This window comes from Myxine glutinosa, chromosome 10, assembly GCF_964187855.1.
Source record: "Myxine glutinosa chromosome 10, kmMyxGlut1.1, whole genome shotgun sequence".
In the NCBI taxonomy this organism is placed as follows: Eukaryota; Metazoa; Chordata; class Myxini; order Myxiniformes; family Myxinidae; genus Myxine; species Myxine glutinosa.
In genome coordinates, this window is record NC_136270.1 from 113,407,800 (window position 1) to 113,427,358 (window position 19,559).

At 42.0% G+C, this 19,559-nt stretch overlaps 1 protein-coding gene across 1 annotated transcript; it reads left to right on the forward strand.

The window, feature by feature from the left end:
- Window positions 1-188: 188 nt before the first annotated feature.
- Window positions 189-19,016, forward strand: LOC144894162 (uncharacterized). Its single transcript, XM_078786245.1, has 8 exons — window positions 189-275; window positions 395-450; window positions 3,148-3,235; window positions 14,550-14,602; window positions 15,702-15,779; window positions 15,880-15,964; window positions 17,334-17,441; window positions 18,975-19,016. The coding sequence occupies exons 1-6, from the start codon at window positions 236-238 to the stop codon at window positions 15,919-15,921; spliced, it is 357 nt and encodes a 118-aa protein (XP_078642371.1). The 5' UTR covers window positions 189-235; the 3' UTR covers window positions 15,922-15,964; window positions 17,334-17,441; window positions 18,975-19,016.
- The last annotated feature ends 543 nt before the right edge of the window (window positions 19,017-19,559 follow it).

Consider the following 19,559-nt stretch of genomic DNA (forward strand, 5'->3'; position numbering starts at 1 on the left):
ATTGTTCACTGTTTTCTAACTTCATATTCCGTATTAAATTATTTACCTGGGGTAGTTAATGTTCCGTTAGCAGGGAGCTTGCTGTCGCTCGCCAAGCGGCTTGCTTGATTCAACACGCCCGAGCAATAAATTATTTCTCACGTCAGATGCAATTCCAGCGTATGAATGACGTCATCACGTCAACCGTCATCACGTCAAACGTCATCACGTGAGGCCTCTGATCTACCCGGATTGAATGGCCATGGAGACGAGTCTGTGGCAATCAATTTGTGCAGGTGTTGTGATTGTGACAAAATGGGACAAATGATTAATTCCGCACATTAAAGGAAATCGATGAATAATTTTTTCCATTTCCTTTCTTCAATTTTTTTTTGCTCATTCCATTCATTTCCAGATGCGGTTGCGGAGAAATACCCGCTGGAGGCAAAGTGGATGCACGTCCCAGTGAAGGTATGCCGAGATGTGTTGGTGCTGTTATTAAATCCTGTGAAACACGGTGTCAGTGCTTCATGGCTAACATCGTCTCGAACTGATCTAATCTGCCATTGGGTGATTGGGGGGGTTACGTCATGATCGTGGGGATTATCCCGTGGAGTACGTGCAGACAATAACCTGCTTTTAAAGGACGTCGTGCTTTACAAATTACAATGCAGCACCCCCTTTTGACAGCAAACCAGAATGAAATTTCCATTCGCATTAAATGAATTACGTCAGGAATCGAACCCGGGACCGAATAGCTTTAATGCGAGTACATTATGATTAACGTTGTAATTTGAAAGTCGTGGTAAAATACCACGATATAAGAAAATAAATATATAAAGGAAGCATTTTATTCTTGCGTTGGTTGAAAGAGGTTATACATATTTACTAACAGCAACGAAAAAATTATATTCAAGGGTGATCAACGCAATGGTCTGTTGCCTATACACTGCCTGAATTCAACTTTTTGTCTGATTGAAAAAAATATAATTTTATTTTTGTATACATAGTCGAGGCTCGTGGAAGAGATAATACAGTGAACGGATCAGGATGCAACGGACAAAAATAGGACGAAAAACACGGATGCATGAGGTAAACCAAAGGAAACTCCAAGGAGGGAAAACTGGCAAATTGTAAGGAGGAGGGATTTGAGTATGGTTTATATCGAGTGTAAAAAAAAATATCATGGATTAGGATTGGGGACGATCTGAGATGGTGGTGAACAGCTGTCCCTGGAGGGAAGAGTGAGAATGAAGAGGATGTGGAAGTTTATTCAACAGGTGGGGGAAAAAGAGGATCCGTGAAATGGGGTGAATAGGGACAACAAGGTGAATAGGGACACAAACTGAAAAAAAGTTCGGTAACTTTTTTCGCTGAAAATTGATAACCATACTGATTTGTTGATATTTGGGTTGAAAGTGTTCACTTGTTTGTTTTTTTTAAAGCAACTTATAGTCCCTACTAACCCCATATATGGGTTAAATAGGAATAAATAGGATTTTTATGGCTGTCCCTATCACCCCGTTTTATGGGTGAATAGGGACAGTCACTAATACAAAAAATAATAATCAAGAAACAATCCTGAGTTTCCAACTTATTGCTAAATTGATAGCTCAGATGGATGCACATAATATGCACCCATAATATAAACCACGGTGCCAATGAAAAAAATATGGGACAAAAAGTTTCTCCAAACTGTCCCTATTTATTGATTATTATTTTTTGTATTAGTGACTGTCCCTATTCACCCATAAAACGGGGTGAATAGGGAGGGACAGCCATAAAAATCCTATTTATTCCTATTTAACCCATATATGGGGTTAGTAGGGACCAACAGTTGCTTTAAAAAAAACAAACAAGTGAACACTTTCAACCCAAATATCAACAAATCAGTATGGTTATCAATTTTCAGCGAAAAAGGTTTCCGAACTTTTTTTCAGTTTGTGTCCTTATTCACCTTGCTGTCCCTATTCACCCCATTTCACGGAACAAATGAATGGAGGTGAGCAGTGATCCTGCTTCAGCGCGGGAGATTCCAATAATGTTGAAGGCCTTGGTTTTCAGTGTATCAAGCTGAGCAAGGTGTGAGGCAGTGGAGCTGGCCCAGAGGTGAGAGCAGGACTCAATCAAGCTGGGAATGAAGGCCTTGTAGGTGCATAGGTCATTGTGCCAAGGAAGGACTTTGTACGACAGAGGATGATCAGTCGGCGGCTGGACTGTGAGGCCAGTTTTGAAATGTGGTTCACCCAAGAAAGATCATGGCTGAAAGATCAATTTTCACCTAACGTTTTGGATTAATTTGAAGCAACTTTTGCTTAATATATTTTCTCTCCGAGGAGCATTTCCTTGCCATAACAGACTGGTGCGATGTATAAGTAGATTTGAGGCTAAATTAATGTTGTATTAATCATGAAGACATTAAAAAAAAACTTTTCTAAAAAAATGCAGCCGTAGGCATAATGTTTTCGGGGTGTCCTTCCGTCAGTGATTTTTCCGGTTTTCGTTCCCTCAATAACTTAAGAACAGCTGAAGGGATCTAAGTCAATCTTGGTGCAGTTATGTATAATGAGGTAATGATGAACTGATTTATATTTAGGGGTCAGGAGGTCAAAGGTCAGATTCTGTGATAGGTTTATAACTTGAGAACGGCTGAGGTGATCAAAGTCAAACTTGGTGCAGGTATGTATAATGAGGTAAAGAAAGCTTATTAGATTTTGGGGTCACGAGGTCAAAGGTCAGAGGTCATGCTAGGTAAAAATCCTGCTACCACGATAACTTGTGAACCAGTGATGGCCAGGATTTTGTATTTATTATGATGAAAAGATGAACTGATTAGATTTCTGCATCAAAGGTCAAAGGTCAGAGATCATGCCAGGTAAAAATATGATACTTGAGAACAGCTGAAGGGATTTGTATCAAACTTGGTACATGTATACATAATGATGTAATAATGTGAGTGGAGGCATATCGGTCGCGATGTCGAAGAGTGCCATTCTAATTTCAACTTGTTATAATGCATTGGTTCATTCGAAACTTCTGATGGTGTAAACAATGTTGTTGTTTTATTCTTGATCAATCATAAAATGAATTATAACATCATCATTCCCCTCTCTGTCGATCATCTCTTTTACACCTCGAATTGCATGACTTGCATGTTGGTTTCTCCAGGAACATACCGTGGTGGAAACATGTTCTGAATCATCTTCCACCTCTTCTTTCCCTGTTGACCGCCAAACATTTGAGTGCCTGGGACAAGGTTATGTGGTTTTTGTTTAAAGAATGTGGTGATCATTATGTAACCACAGAGTGTTGCTCATTCACATAAAAATGTCACGTGAGACGGAAAGCATTATTATTTTTCTTTCAAACAGTTCAGAATGTTTTGTCGTATTCGTTTTGTTTTCACAAATGCACACAAGAGAGATTACAGAGAGTTTATGAACTTTGTTTCTTGAACAATTTTTATATATGAGTACTTGTAAAAGAAATTTTTATTTATTTATTATTATTAGGATAACAGAAGGCAAACTAGAAAGCATCTCAAAAAGCAAAGCTTGTCTGCACCCGTTTTGTGCTTGAGCTGAACTTGATGAAAATAACAAAAAAAAGAAATTTCATTAATCTTCTCGTAATAAAGGTTTGTTACATAATACACATGTTTCCCGTCACATTATTCAACACAACTCCCACCTCTTCACTTCCCTCTGTCCAGCGGTGGAACAACCATGTCATTCCAATGTCGAAGCGTTCATTATAAAGTGACTTTAATGCTGTGGATGTGGCTCTGCACTGTCATTTTTCCTTTCATAAAGGATGATGCCCATTGCGACAGTTCTAAAATGCACACTAGTGTAAGGAAAAATGTTTTTTTTCTTTGCTGGATTTCATGTGCATTTTACTTCTGTATTGTCGTGCAGCCTGGTGTTGGCATAGCGGTTAGGGTGCTGGCTTGGGATCCTAGGATCCTGGGTTCGAATCCCGGTCGATCGCTGAATTAACACCAGGGCGGTTGACTCAGCCTGTCATCCTTCCGAGGTCGGCAAATTGAGTACCGGCTTGCTGGGATGAATGATCCCGGTGTGTACCCCGATTTAGAATAGGTACACCGTATCCCTGCGCATCGTAAGAGGTGACTAAGGGTTGGCGTCAGGAAGGGCATCCGGCCATAAAAACATTGCCTCAAAAAGGGAACCATGATTGTCATGGTGCCCGCAAGGCTAACCCCCGCTCTAGCAGGGAAAATGGCCTTAAAACGATCATTCATTTTCATTTCATTCATTGTCGTGAACCAAACAAGAGTTTTGATGGACTCTTTGCTGAAGCTTTTTGTCATGGCCACATCCTTGGTACTATATGCCGTTAATTTTTAATTCCTGAAACAAAACAAACAGTGGATGAACATAACAGTAAGTAATGAGACAGTACACTTGTAATTTTGTGATCAACGATACCTTTTTCTGAAAAGGGTACTAGTGGGCCAACAGAAGGATGACCATTTGATGTGGTGTTTTGTGTCATTTAAGGTTACAAGTGACTTATTAAATAAATATATAGGAGGAAAATATAATTCCATTCAAGTAAGAAAAAATCCTTATTTGCTTTCAAAACTTTATTTTTCTATCTTATTACACTTTGTCATATCACATGACTCAATTTGGTGATGTGGCACATCTACTTTACAAATTGATTAATTATCGACTCAAATAAATACAATTTAAATTTCTGAGTTTTCACGTCTCACGTGACATTATTCAAATGTGTTCAGATTTGGAGTATGTATGTGTTTAAAAGGCCTCCTCTTTCAATTGGAGGAAGATGGAGGGTTATGTTTGGATTAAAAAAAAGTTGAATAATTAAAAAGAAATAGATAAATTGGCCTTCAAGCCTCGATCGGGTCTTGTGCTAATACACTGTATTTTTTTTCCCGGTAGCAATCGAGTAATATGTTTTGTCAAAGGGGAACCCAAATGCTCATACTACCTCAACGCTAATCTGTCTCTTGGTACCCGACAAAATACACATGATGTGTCCTTTTCCGATTTATAAAGTGGGTAAGTTTGTGATTAAAAGTCAAAATCTTCTTCAAGATTAACTGTGACGTCACAGTAGAAAGACGACCGCCAACTCCGTACTGTCCACGGGTTGCATCGCGGTATAATTTGAATCAATGGTTACACGATAGTTGCATCGCGATTGAATAATTTTCGAATTTCTATAAATATGCTGGGGCAATGCATTCTTGGTGGTTGTAGTAATACAAACCGAGATGGTTTCATGCTACACCAATGGCCGAAACATCTAAGGGGTGCCAGAAATTGGACTATGTTTGCCCGAAATACCCCAGTGTGGATCGGGCCTACAAAATGTTCGCTTTTGTGCTCATAATAATAATAATTCATTTATTTTGTATAGCGCTTTTCAAGAAGCCCAAAGGCGCTTTGACAGAGTGGAAAACATAATGCATAACAATACATGAAAACAACAATTGCAAAAAGACAAGAATCAATAGGGAAATATTTAAAGCAAAAGGAGGGAGAAGGAGAGGAGATAGTCAGGGGTTAAATGCTGTGGGTTGAATGTTGAATGCAGTGTTGAACAGGTGGGTCTTTAGTGATGTTTTGAATGTGGTGAGTGAGGAGGAGTCTCTGATGGTGTGAGGTAGTGAGTTCCAGAGGGTGGGAGCAGCGATGGAGAAGGCCCTGTCCCCCCAGGATCTGAATTTGGTCCGGATGGAGGGGTTTAGGAGGTTGGTACCAGCAGAGCGGAGGTTGCGGGTGGGAGTGTGTCTGGAGAGGAGGTCAGCCAGGTAGGATGGGGCCAGCTTATGGAGGGCTTTGTATGTCAAGAGGAGGATTTTGCACTGGATTCTCTGGGGGATGGGAAGCCAGTGAAGCTTGTAAAGGACGGGGGTGATGTGGTCACGGGTCCGGGAATGGGTGAGTAGATGGGCAGCGGAGTTCTGGATGTATTGGAGTTTATTGGTGATTTTTGAGGGTGAACCATAGAGGAGGCTATTGCAGTAGTCCAGACGGGAGGTGATGAAGGCGTGGATGAGGGTTTCTGCAGCCGTGGAGGAGAGGGATGGATGGAGACGGGCGATGTTTTTCAGGTGAAAGAAGGCTGACTTTGTGATCTGTTTAGTGTATTTGTCGAAGGAGAGGGTTTGGTCAAAGATGACGCCAAGATTCTGGATGTGAGGGGAGGTGGATACTGGGATACCGTCGATGTTGAGGGCAAAGTTATGGGTGGATTTTATGAGCGTTTTTGGGCCAATGATGATTATTTCAGATTTATCACAGTTAAGCTTGAGGAAGTTGATTTGAAGCCAGGATTTTATTTCAGTGATGCAGTTTGTCGGGATAGAGTGGGTGGCGGTGGAGATGGACTTGGTGGAGATGAAAAGATGGATGTCATCGGCAAAGCAGTGGAATTGGAGACCATGACGGTGGATTAAGTGACCGAGGGGGGACAGGTAAAGGATGAAGAGGAGGGGGCCAAGAACTGAACCTTGGGGGACACCTTGGGGGAGGGGAGCAGTGGGGGATTTGCAGTTATTGATGGAGATGAACTGGCGTCTGTCAGAGAGGTATGATTTAATCCAAGAGAGGGCAGTGCCGGTAACGTTAAAGGTGGATTCAAGTTGGGTGAGGAGGATGGTGTGATCGATGGTGTCAAAGGCAGCGCTGAGGTCGAGGAGGACGAGAATGTTGAGGTTGCCAGCGTCAGAGGAGAGGAGAAGGTGCTCATAACATAACAGAGCATTGTTATGAAACAATAGATACGGCTAGATGTTGTAGTTATCTGTCAGAATTGAGAGAGAATGCCATCCCTATGATGAAGCAGAAGAAACGACTGTCACTTAAAACTGTAACACAATTTCTGCCGAGCTATCAGCTTTTTAGCTTTTTAGCTTTTTATCAGCTTTTTAGCTTTTTATCAGCTTTTTAGCCTGGTGTTGGCTTAGCGGTTAGGGTGCCGGCTTGGGATCCGAGGATCCTGGGTTCGAATCTCCGTCGATCGCTGAATTAACGCCAGGGGGGTTGACTCAGCCTGTCATCCTTCCGAGGTCGGCAAATTGAGTACCAGCTTGCTGGGATGAATGATCCCGGTGTGTACCCTGGTTTAGAATAGGTACACCGTATCCCTGCGCATCGTAAGAGGCGACCAAGGGTTGGCGTCAGGAAGGGCATCCGGCCATAAAAACATTGCCTCAAACAGGGAACCATGACTGTCATGGGGTCCGCAAGGCTAACCCCCGCTCTAGCGGGGAAAATGGCCTTAAAACGATCATTCATTATCAGCATATGGACACAGGCAATTTCAGCGATAAATCAAATACCTGTGTTGGCCTGCTGGCACCTCACCAGCACTCCTCCGTTCTCCCTCCACTGGGTTAGGACATTAACACAGCATGGACACAATGATGGTGGGACATGGCACGACCACAGACACAAATGGCGTCCTAGGAAAGTATGAAAAGGGATGATCCTGTAATATACCGGACACCGGGTCGGCCTGCTTTGGTTGGCAAAGTATTTGGTGTCCATTTGGTCAGCATTGTCCAAGTGTGCCTGGGCAGTGTCCGTGTCATGTCTGTGTCACGTGCACCCGTTATTAAAAGATTGCTTTGCACAGATTTATTATAACACCTATGTGTTCAGGCCTTGAATGAGTTTGTACTTATAGCCTGCCTGGGATTTTCCTGGGAACGATCGAGAAATACGTTTTGTGAAGATAGTATGTTGAGGTTGTAGTGATTAGTTGTCATCATTTATTTAATTATTATAGTGTCACGTGTGCCTGTTATTAAAAAGATTGCTTTACACAGGTTTATTAGAACACCTCCATGTTCAGGCCTCGAGTTATTATGTTCTTATACCCTGCCTTCATTTTTCCCAGGAGTGATTGAGTAATATGCTTTATGGTTGACATGCAGGAAATATTTAAATACATATTTCATTGAATTTACCCGGGCATTGCCGGGTATTTCAGGTAGTTTCTAATAAGTCACTTGTAACCTTCAGTGAAAGCTGAAGTGACTTTATTGAAGAACAGGCTACAAACTCATGATCCTCCGAGGGTGAAAAAGCTATGCTTTGATGGTGTGTATGTTATTAATGGGGGCTATATAATTACAATGGTCAACCGTTCTGGTTGGTCACCTGTGAGAGTAACAGGGGAATACAAGTTGAAAGTTGGCGACACTTTCCTTCTATCCCTTACCCCTTGTGGCAGGCAGCTCTCGGGAGTTCCTTGAATATTTTGTATTCCCAACGCTGATGCAAGGCCTCGAAGAACTCTTGTGTGCAGCAAAGAAAAAGAGATGTTTTGAAGTTTGTTGCTACATCTTCTTATTTATTATTTGGTTTGTGGACTAGCTTAAGCTGAGGGCCTGGGTCATTGGCTTTTATAATAATAATTTGATTTATATATAGTGCCTTTTGCCTGTGTTATTGATACACTTGTATAATCATTGTTTATGAACATGGAAATGGCTTACAAACCACATCGGTTCCAGGGAACACCGGTCCCAAACTAGAGGGCATTTCAAATTGCAAAGCTCATCCGCATCCGCCTTGTACGCAAAGTAAACCTGATGAAACCAACAGTTAATAATAATAATAATAATAATAATAATAATAATAATAATTAATTGTATTACTTGATGCTCTCCATATTCTCATAATAAAGGTTTGTTTAAAATTTTATGACAAAAGTTCAAATGGTAAAAAGGTTACGGCCTGAACAGACACATTGAAGCTCAAATGGCAAATAAATAAATACAGAAGCAATTTAAAAAAACAAAAAAAACCCAGCTGTCTCGTGCAGTACAGCAGCAGATGGGCTTATTTAGGCCATTTCTATTCAATGTCAATGTGGCTTTGCCCTTTGACATTTTGAGCCAATTATTGATGTCTTCTCGAAATTCTCATCAAAAAGATTTGTTGAAAGTTTGATCTCAAAAGCTCAGAAAGTAAAAAGGTTGTACTCTAGACATGAACACACACACACCATTTACTACTGTAAAGGCTATTCAAGACATGAACAGTGGGGGAAGGCCGGTAGGGGGAGATAGATTCATGGACCAGCTGAAGAAGACCAGATTGACCACCAGAGCAGAGATGGTGGCATCCAACAAATTCGAAAGAGTTGCGTTAATGGCACATAAATTCCGAAATTAAAATAAAAGAGATAGCAGTGAATGCCAGAACACAAGCAGAAAAAGATGAGTAAGATGGGAGAACTCACCCCTCCCCTCCTAAACTCCCCCTCACCCCTCCCTTTCAAATCTCCCCCCTTGCCCCTCCCCTCCTAAACTCCCCCCTCACCCCTCCCCTCCTAAACTCCCCCCTCACTCCCCTCCTGAACTCCCCCCTAACCCTTCCACTTCAAATCTCCCCCCTCACCCCTCCCCTTTAAAATTCCCCCTCACCCCTCACCCCTCCCCTTCAAAACTCCCACCACCCCCCTCCACCTCAAATCTCCCCATCCTCCATTTTTCTCCAATTCTCCCCTCTCACCCCTCCTCCTTAAAGCGTCCTCCTCCCCACTTCCTCTCCATTCCAACTCTTACCTCCATCCCCTCCAACCTTCTTCCTCGCTCTGATCTCAGTCATCGGAGCATCTTCTCTTCTAGTCTTGGTTATGACAAACTTCCCTGCAAATGTCTGCCGCTCTTCTTCTGCTCCAGTCGGTTCTTGTGATCATTTCCTTGTTAAAGTGGACATCTCTCTGGCCATTCTCAGAGAGCCTCCTCAGCGTCAACGAGTCTGGCATTTTACTCAGGCCAACTGGCACGGTCTTCAAGCGGCCATCAATCATCTGGATGGTCTCCCATCTCTACTGCCTCTGACATCAACTTATCCTGCGAATTCTTCCAAAGTAAATTGCTCTCTCTCATGCACAGATTTATCCCATCTCGTCTTCAGTTGTCATACCCTTCCTCCCATCCATGGTACACGGAACCTTGTAGTGAGGCAGTTGCCATGAAACAACTTCCCTTCACCTCCTGGAAGGCAAATCCAATGGAAGGCAATCTCATTTCCTTTCACAAAGCCTGGAACAAGTGTGTGTCCACCCTCATGAAAGCCAGGAAACAATATCTCTCTACTCTCAAGACTGAACTCTCAAACCTGTCTCCCTCTTCGAAATCCTGGTGGTGTCTTGTCAAATCTGTTTCTGGTGTTTGTTCCCCCTCCATCCCCTCCCTTACCTCAAATGGCTACACAGCTGACTCCGCACGTGAAAAAGATGAATGCCTCAACTCTGTGTTTGCCTCAAAATCTTGTGTCCCAAACCCATCTCTCTCTGTACCCACCTTATCCAGTCGTACCAGGGCTGCTCCTGGACTGTGTGTCCTTCTCTCCTGACAAGGTAGAGAAGTTTCTGTCATACCACGACTCTGATTGTGCAACTGGACCAGACGGCATCAGCCCACGGGTCCTAATATCCTGCTCTGCCACTCTTTCAAACCCCCTCTCTGTTCTCTTCACTCTCGCTTTTGCTCAAGGTCATCTGCCATCTGCTTGGAAATCAGCCAACATTACCGCATTACACAAAAAGGTGCAAAAACAGATACTTGCAACTACAGACCATTCAGCCTGCTCCCAATTATCAGCAAAGTCATGAAATCCATCAGTGCTTCGGATATGAAATCTTTCCTCTTCTCCAATGGCTTCATCTCTGATCATCAATTTGGGTCACTCTACTCTGGACATGCTGCTTCTGCTGTCTCAACAATGGATGGAGGTCCTCAATGCCAAACAGGAAATCAGAGCTGTCTCCCTTGACATATCACGTGCCTTCGATACGGTCTGGCACCCCGCTCTGCTCACCAAACTCTCCTCGTACGGTATCCATGGAAATCTCCACACATCGCTTACGGACTTCCTCTCTGGTCGTAGTCAAGGAAGCCTCTCCTCTCTGGTCGATGAAGCCTCTCCTCAGTGAAAGAAACATGAAAGCCCACAGAATCTTGTTTCTCACAGTCTGAGAGTCCTTTAGGTGCTTTTTTGCAAACTCCAAGCAGGCTTTCGTGTGTCTTTCACTGAGGAGAGGCTTCCGTCTGGCCACTCTGCCATAAAGCCCAGATTAGTGGAGTGTTGCAGTGATGGTTGTCCTTCTGGAAGTTTCTCCCATCTCCACACAGGATCTCTGGAGCTCAGCCAGAGTGACCATTGGGTTCTTGGTCACCTCCATTACCAAGGCCCTTCTCCCCCGATTGCTCAGTTTGGCCGGGCGGCCAGCTCTAGGAAGTGTCCTGGTTGTTCCAAACTTCTTCCATTTAAGAATTATGGAGGCCACTGTGCTCTTGGGAAACTTCAATGCAGCAGAAATTTTTTTGTAGGCTTCCCCAGATCTGTGCCTCGACACAATCCTGTCTCTGAGCTCTGCAGGCAGTTCCTTCGACCTCATGGCTTGGTTTTTGCTCTGATGTGCATTGTCAGCTGTGAGACCTTATATAGACAGGTGTATGCCTTTCCAAATCATGTCCAATCAATTGAATTTACCACAGGTGGACTCCAATCAAGGTGTAGAAACATCTCAAAGATAATCAAGAGAAATGGGAGGGACCTGAGCTAAGTTTCAAGTGTCAAAGCAAAGGGTCTGAATACATATGTAAATGTGATATTTCAGTTTTTTCTTTTTAATAAATTTGCAAAACTTTCTAAAATCCTGTTTTCTCTTTGTCATTATGGGGTATTGAGTGTAGATTGATGAGAGAAAAAATGAATTTAAACGATTTCAGCATAAGGCTGCAACATAACAAAATGTGAAAAAAGTGAAGGGGTCTGAATACTTTCTGAATGCACTGTACGCACTAGCTGTATGTGTGTCGGCCATGGGGGACAGCACACACTTTGGTTCAAATGTCGCAGCTATAAACTGCCATCCTGATGTTTCTTAGCATCAATATTTGAACTGTCCCTTAAATGGATATTAAGCGAGTCGTCCCATTTGCTAGCATTAGTTGCTGGATGGTATAAATCCCATGGTGTCTTCCACAAAGAGTAAGCAAGTTTCCATGGGCACCTTGAACAAATTGCAAATTTCTGCTTTAATCTATAGGGGGCGCTGGATCAGAAGCACAGCCACACTCCCTGCAAATAATGCAAACAAGCAGCCATGTACTGCACGCAAAATGATGACGATTGAATGGTTTCCTTTAGAGTTTAGACTTTAGACTATTTTGATTTTAGCCATTTATTTCACAATACAACAACAACAACAACATGCATTTTAAGGCCATGTTCCCTGCTAGAGCGGGGGTTAGCCTTGCGGTCCCCATGACAATCTTCTCCATTTTGCCCTATTTTCTGCATCTCTCCTTGTTAAACCCCTTGCCCGCATTTCTTCTTCCACCATCTTTAGCCAAGTCTTTCTCGGTCTTCCCCGTCCTCTACTTCCTTCTACATTAACTTCCATCACTCTTCTCAACCAGTCACTTTCATCCTTCCTCAATACATGACCAAACCATCTCAACCTGTTCCTCTTCACAGCATCAATCACAGGCAATATTCCCATCATCTTTCGCAATTCATCATTTGTCTTCCTCTCTCTCAACGATACTCCGCACATCCATCGAACCATTCTCATTTCCACACTTTCCAGCCTTCGTTGCTGCTCTACATTCATTACCCATGTCTCGCTCCCATAAATCATAACACTTCTCACACATGCAGCATACACCTTTCCCTTCAGCTTCAGCGACACTCTCCTCCTCATCAGCACGCCACTCAGTTCCCGAAACTTCTTCCATGCACATCTCACTCGAGCAACCGTTGCCGAGTCTGATCCACCTTCTCCATTCAGCATGTCTCCGAGGTAGCAAAATGTTTTCACACCTTCCAGCTTCACGCCGTCTCCAAGATCCAACTCAACATTTCCTCCATCTGCAGCTCCCTCTGTGCACACCTTTCATTTGAATGTAGCTGCCACACTGGTTAATGACCCTCTCAGACCACTACATTTTTGATGAACCCACTCAGCACACATTGTACATTGAATGGAGTTCACTCCGACACCCTTCCTGCACACAGCACACGGCCACTTCCCAGTTCTTTCCACCTCACCACATGCTTTACCACTTGCCATCACCTTTGTCTTTCCGATATTCACCTTCAGACCTTTTGTCTCCATACATTCCTTCCACTTGTTCATCTTGAAATGTGAAGGGGTGAATGTTCAAATGTGAAAAAAGTGAAGGGGTCTGAATACTTTCTGAATGCACTGTACGCACTAGCTGTATGTGTGTCGGCCATGGGGGACAGCACACACTTTGGTTCAAATGTCCCCAGCTATAAACTGCCATCCTGATGTTTCTTAGCAACAATATTTGAACTGTCCCTTAAATGGATATTAAGCGAGTCGTCCCATTTGCTAGCATTAGTTGCTGGATGGTATAAATCCCATGGTGTCTTCCACAAAGAGTAAGCAAGTTTCTATGGGCACCTTGAACAAATTGCAAATTTCTGCTTTAATCTATAGGGGGCGCTGGATCAGAAGCACAGCCACACTCCCTGCAAATAATGCAAACAAGCAGCCATGTACTGCACGCAAAATGATGACGATTGAATGGTTTCCTTTAGAGCTTAGACTTTAGACTATTTTGATTTTAGCCATTTATTTCACAATGTAAGGTGAAACAAGTTGAAGATTAAATGTTTTTATGTTGGTATTCATACCTGAGCTGATTTATTTATTACTCGTAGGGTATGCTTACACGTTGTGTAAGCAATAACAAACTGTGCTTCGTACCTTAAAAAACAAACCACCGTTTAGAGGCCATTTTTCCCCACAAAGTGGGGGTTGGCCTTTTCGGGGACCGTGGTTGTTGTTGTTTTTTTGGTCCCCTTTTTGAAACAACGTTTTACGGCCGGATGCCCTTCCTGTCGCCAACCCTGTTTGTTGCCTTTTTACGATAAACAGGGAATTACCAGTGTACTGGTACTAAAATTTGCCGACCTCGGAAGGATGACAGGCTGAGTCAACCCCCCTGGCGTTAATTCAGCGATCGACCGGGATTCGAACCCAGGATCCTTGGATCCTAAGCTGGCACCCTAGCCGCTAGCCCAACACCATAATCCGCATAATCACTTTATAGTTTCCTTTTGAGAACTCAAGTCAATTGCATAGATTGTATAAAGTTTTTGAAACGCAACCATATCCAAAATAGGATCATTATTACCGTTGCTTTCACACACCTTTTGGTAAGACTTGTAGGCTTCCGCAACCCGCATAATCATTTTCTAAATTAGAATTAAATTAAATTTAAAATTAAATTAAATTAAAAATTAATAGAATTAAATTCGTACCTTGGTACATAATAAATGGAAGCTTTATGATTACAGGCAAGCATTACCAACCTGCAGCTACATGTCATTTTATTTTATTTTTGTTTTTTTTTATGGACACTTTTACTGTTTTTACATAAATTTTCATTGAGATTTTTATTTCACAGTTTTTATGAGATTTATATTAGATCACTCAAACAATGTGATACATATTTGTGACACTTGCAGGGTTAAACAATGCATTGCAACAAATGTTCTGCCTTTTTTTTTTTTCAGAGGAAAATAACAGCATTCAATGGATGCGACTTTCTGACAGAATGGCTCTACAAGTAAAGTATTTTACTTTACTTTCATGTCAGATGTAATTTAGTTTCATGTATTTCTCAGTAAAGATGGCAATGATTTATTGATCATGTCAGAAACACTCAGGGTCGACCAGTGAATGCACACAATCTCTATATAATCTATATATAATGGGGGGTATATATGTATGTACGTATGTATACAGTATGTATGTATCATGTTCATGTACTCCTCCGAGAGGATTTCACCGTGGAAGGTGAATCTTTCAGGAATTAATGAGGGCACCCTGAAGTTGTACATGTGCAAATTTCATTTGATTCCATCAGGTTTTGAAAAAAAAAATTCTGCCCATCTTGGCATTTTCTTCCTTTGGAGGAATGAGGATGGGAAGGGGGAGTGGGCAATCGGAATTAACCAAGCTATATTTCCATGACGTATTATATATACACATATGCAGCATGCATGTTTTTGCTTCATATACGTAACCCAGGTTATTTTTATTTTATTTTTGGGAGTGATTGCAGCAGCTGTTGCTGTTGCCTATACACCGCCCAAATAAAGGGACGTGTCAGAAAAACATGTCAGGTTGCATGCTTGGAATAAGATTGCATGTATGATGGGTACTCTGACAGCAGAGTATTAATTAACAAAATATGATGGACTAAGTTTTAACAATGATAGTGCCTATTTTCCTATGTTAAAATGAATGAATGAATGAATGAATGAATGAATGATCGTTTTAAGGCCATTTTTCCCCGCTAGAGCAGGGGTTAGCCTTGCGGGCCCCATGACAATCGTGGTTCCCTGTTTGAGGCAATGTTTTTATGGCCGGATGCCCTTCCTGACGCCAAACCGTAGTCGCCTCTTACGATGCGCAGGGATACGGTGTACCTATTCTAAATTGGGGTACATACCGGGATCATTCATCCCAGCAAGCTGGTACTCTATGTTAAAATATTGGTTTTAAAATGTATATTGCCATTGAAATAGCATTCTTTATAAAGTAAAATGTGGATTATCCGTTGCTTTTCGATAGATGTCTCACATTTGTATCATTTCAGGTCATTTAATTTGCATGGATAAATACAATCCTTTAACTTCCCAACATTCCTTCTGCTATTGCAGCAACAACCCTCAAACCCCCCAGAGGGGAGAGATACCATTCACGGACATCCCTTTTGTGAAGGACTTTCTGTTGGCAAAGTGGGTGCAGGTTTCCTGCTTCAGAATTTGCTTTGAGTTGTTGGGTATTTAAACCGGGTGATCATAGATCCTGATCGTATAATATTGCTCCTCTCTGCAGCCCAAGGCCACCTTTGCCGCTTTTCCTTTTGCTTTCGGATGACGATGCAGCAACCATTATCCAGGCCTTTTACCGGGGCTACTTGGTGAGCTTGTTACGGCGACTGTGCTCTACTCTGCTTTCTCATCTTTCATTTAGAGTTTGTTTTTCATTATTTTCCTTGTAAAACTAGCAAATAATAGTGAAGAACCCATCCTGATAGATGGGTTAATTCCCCCAGATTTGCGGACGGGAAGACGTGTAATATCCACCACCTATTAGGAGTAGTGCTATACGATACATATTGTCGTTTTCAGGGCGATTAACTCCGCCACTGAACGGATGGGCCGAACAGACTTACTTTAACTACTTCAGACTCTGTTCAATTTGTGGCGGCCTTACGTGCGAGTAACTGAGGAGAATCACGATGCACCTTATTTCTTTTAAAACCAAACAGGTTTTATCCCGAACACAACAAACATGGAAGATTGACCCAACAGGGGAATTTGGCTGTGGGATGTAAGAGAAAAAATATTGGGAATTCAAGGAACAACAAATAACTATGTACAACTAGAATGGCACTCAATAGAGAGCATACCTCCGCCTGTACAATATGGTAAACAATGAGACAAAATAAATGCTATGAAAACTAAGGCGCCTCACTCCGGACGCAATCACAGATGGGAAAGGGAACAAAATCTGGGTGGCTTATCTCTGGTGGTGGGTATGTCACTTTCAAATGAGGGGGTTGGTGGCGCTGAAGCAGACGGGCGGGACGAACTGGTGATGAGGAAGTGATGAGGTAGGACGAGAAACAGGCAGCAGGCAGACAAAACAGGCACAGATTTCTCCTCAGCCCCACGATGATTCTCCTGGTGATGATTCCCTCTCCTGAGAACTCTCTGAATACTGTATCTTCAGAATCGCACCATCTCTGCCTCACAATCCCCTTTGGCACATTGCCAATTCTCCTCAGAACTGTCCTTTTTCCCCCTCCCCTCAGCATCCACTCCTACATGCCTCTGAGCTCCTCCCCCTTGCTCTTTTGACAATCCTCCGCACCTCAAGCTTCATTGCTATCTACATCACTCTCCTCTGCTTTTCTCTTGCCACCTAGTGCACCCGGTGGATATTTACAGGGAGGCCTGCATACCCATTTCATAAACTTAATCTCGCTCTTCATTGCAACACACCACCCTCCATTACACATTCAAACAAGACAATCCTTCAGCTAAATGTCCCTGCCTATTACATCAACATTGGCTAACTGCTCGTACATGGACCATGCTACTCTATACAGTTCTATCTGTTCTAAGGTAATCTGTAACCTACCTCCCTACAAATGTAACAATATTTACGAAGACAGAATTGGGGTCCTTCCACAACCATGTAGCCACGGGATGATGAATTATCTTTTTACAGCCTAAAACCTTCGCTCAGCTACAAACTGCCATCCCGATTGTGTTCTCCTGTAGATACGAAGAAATCTGAAGCTGCATGAGTTGCAGATAAATAAAGTTGATGAAGAAAACCTTGATGAGCAATATGAGGTGCAACCAGCAGAAGATTGATGGTTTCAGGAAGTAAGTTCTGATTTTAACTTTTTATGGTTCCCGGATGGAGGCATTAAGCGTTTAGTTTTGGTGTCCATGGTGTCCCACTTTTTGAAGAATATTTTTTCCATTATTTTTATTATTATTATTTCATTTTTTGCTTTTTCAATTTTTGAAAAAATAAATCCCCAATTTCAATTATGTAATTTTCATTTTTTTCCCCCTTCCAATTTTCCATTACTTGGTCACAGTTTATTGCTTGTCGATATTTGAACCCAGGCTATATACCTCAAAGGTGAGTCTATCGTGCCACCCCTGTATTCATCATAAAGCTGCGCTCTAGACTTTTAAAATAGCGAAAGTATTCAGCTGGTGCCAAGTCCGATGAGAAAGCTGGGTGTTTTTTTTTTTTTTTTTTTTTTTGTATACTGAATCGAGGCTCGTGAAAGCGCTAACATTTATTTCACAAACAAATCAACCAGACAAACAAAATATATAAAAAGAGGGAGCGGAAGACAAGATGGGGAGAGAAGGGGAAGCACACAAACACAACATTTGAGAGCAGGGAGATGTGTGGGAGGGAGAGGGCTTGGGGGGAGGAGGCGTGGGAAGTGGGGGGAGGGGGGTGGGAGAAGTATAAAACACAAGGACACCAAGGACTTCCAGGACAGAAGTTGGTATTTCAAAAAAGTGGAATTTGGGTGAAATTAGCGGGGGTAGTAGCAAAGCGCGCGTGGACAGGGACATTGTTGCGATATAAATACATTGAGTAACTTCGATTGCTTTTGAAGCTCGATGGTCTTTATGATATCCACCATAACAATCAATAACTCCAAACATCTTTCTTTTTTATTTATTTCATTATTTTATTAGTGTTCAATGATATATTCACACACCAATATTTCAATTTTTTGTTTGTTCTCATTTGTTCTGCCAACAGATTGTTGGCTAGATTGAGGTTCATCATTGAGACCCTCGAAATGTTTTATGGGCTCCATCAGTAACACGTCTCAGTGGCAGATTTCCCAAGTATAACACGATATTACCGAAGCTCATCGTTCAATTTTCAAATGAATACTGAAGATACCAACTCATCCAGAACATTTTCTGGAAGGGAAGTCCCTTCCGGCCTTGTTAAGATTATTACTGAGCTTGGGAAAGCAATGCGAGTTTGAGCTGCCAAGGCCATGCTCGGGAAATTGTCGGGTATTACTATTTCCATCTCTCAATTTGGTAAACAATATGTGTTTACTGTTGCTATAGTAGATTTTGTCTCGTTGTTTATGAAATGTACATTTGCTAAAGTGAACACATTTACTCCAGCACTTTACTCGGTGCTATAGGATTCATCAAACGACAGTGAACCATCATTTAGTTGTCGTCTTTTTGCCAGCAGGGGGCACGACATCCATATTTATAACTGTCAATGATCAAATGTTTCTTATATTTTAACTGGATGGAAATTTTTTTGAAGTTCGTTAAACAGTTAAATAAATGTGAATGTGGATGGCAGACATTGTTGTCAAATAAGTTGTCTGTTTATTTTGTTTTTTTCTGTGGCAGGACAACTTTTCCAATAAACTGCATACCAGAAGATTGAAATTGTAAGGACAATTCAATACTTTTGTACATGTACACGCACACACACACACACACACACACGCGTTTTTGTAGAGGCCTGTTCCTCTCAAATTGAATCATTTATTTGACAGTACCAGCCATTCCTATAGTATTATATTAACATTTAATGGATGTTGTAAATGATACTAATTCTACAACACACAATACTAAATTTATATGTTAAATGCAAACCTCAAAATATTTTTAACCTAATGCAAGAACTGCGTACCTGGAAGCAATTCATTGATTTTTCGGACTGTCCAGACCATTAGCTATTAGAGGTTTCGACCCTCTCAGCCCAGAACCTCTCCGAACCATGGTCGTTGGTCTACATCGGAAAATCCACAACTTCAGCGGTATCCAGGCAGTCAGTCAAATCGAAGTTTCTCTCTTTCTTGTTAGAGTGTTTAATGCATTGCACATTTACAGCCCCTTTCTATGGCCGTTTACCAGTCAGATATGGAACTGCATGTTGCTGAAGCAGTCATTTCGCAGATTACCGGCTTAATGCAAATTCTGGTTACTAAT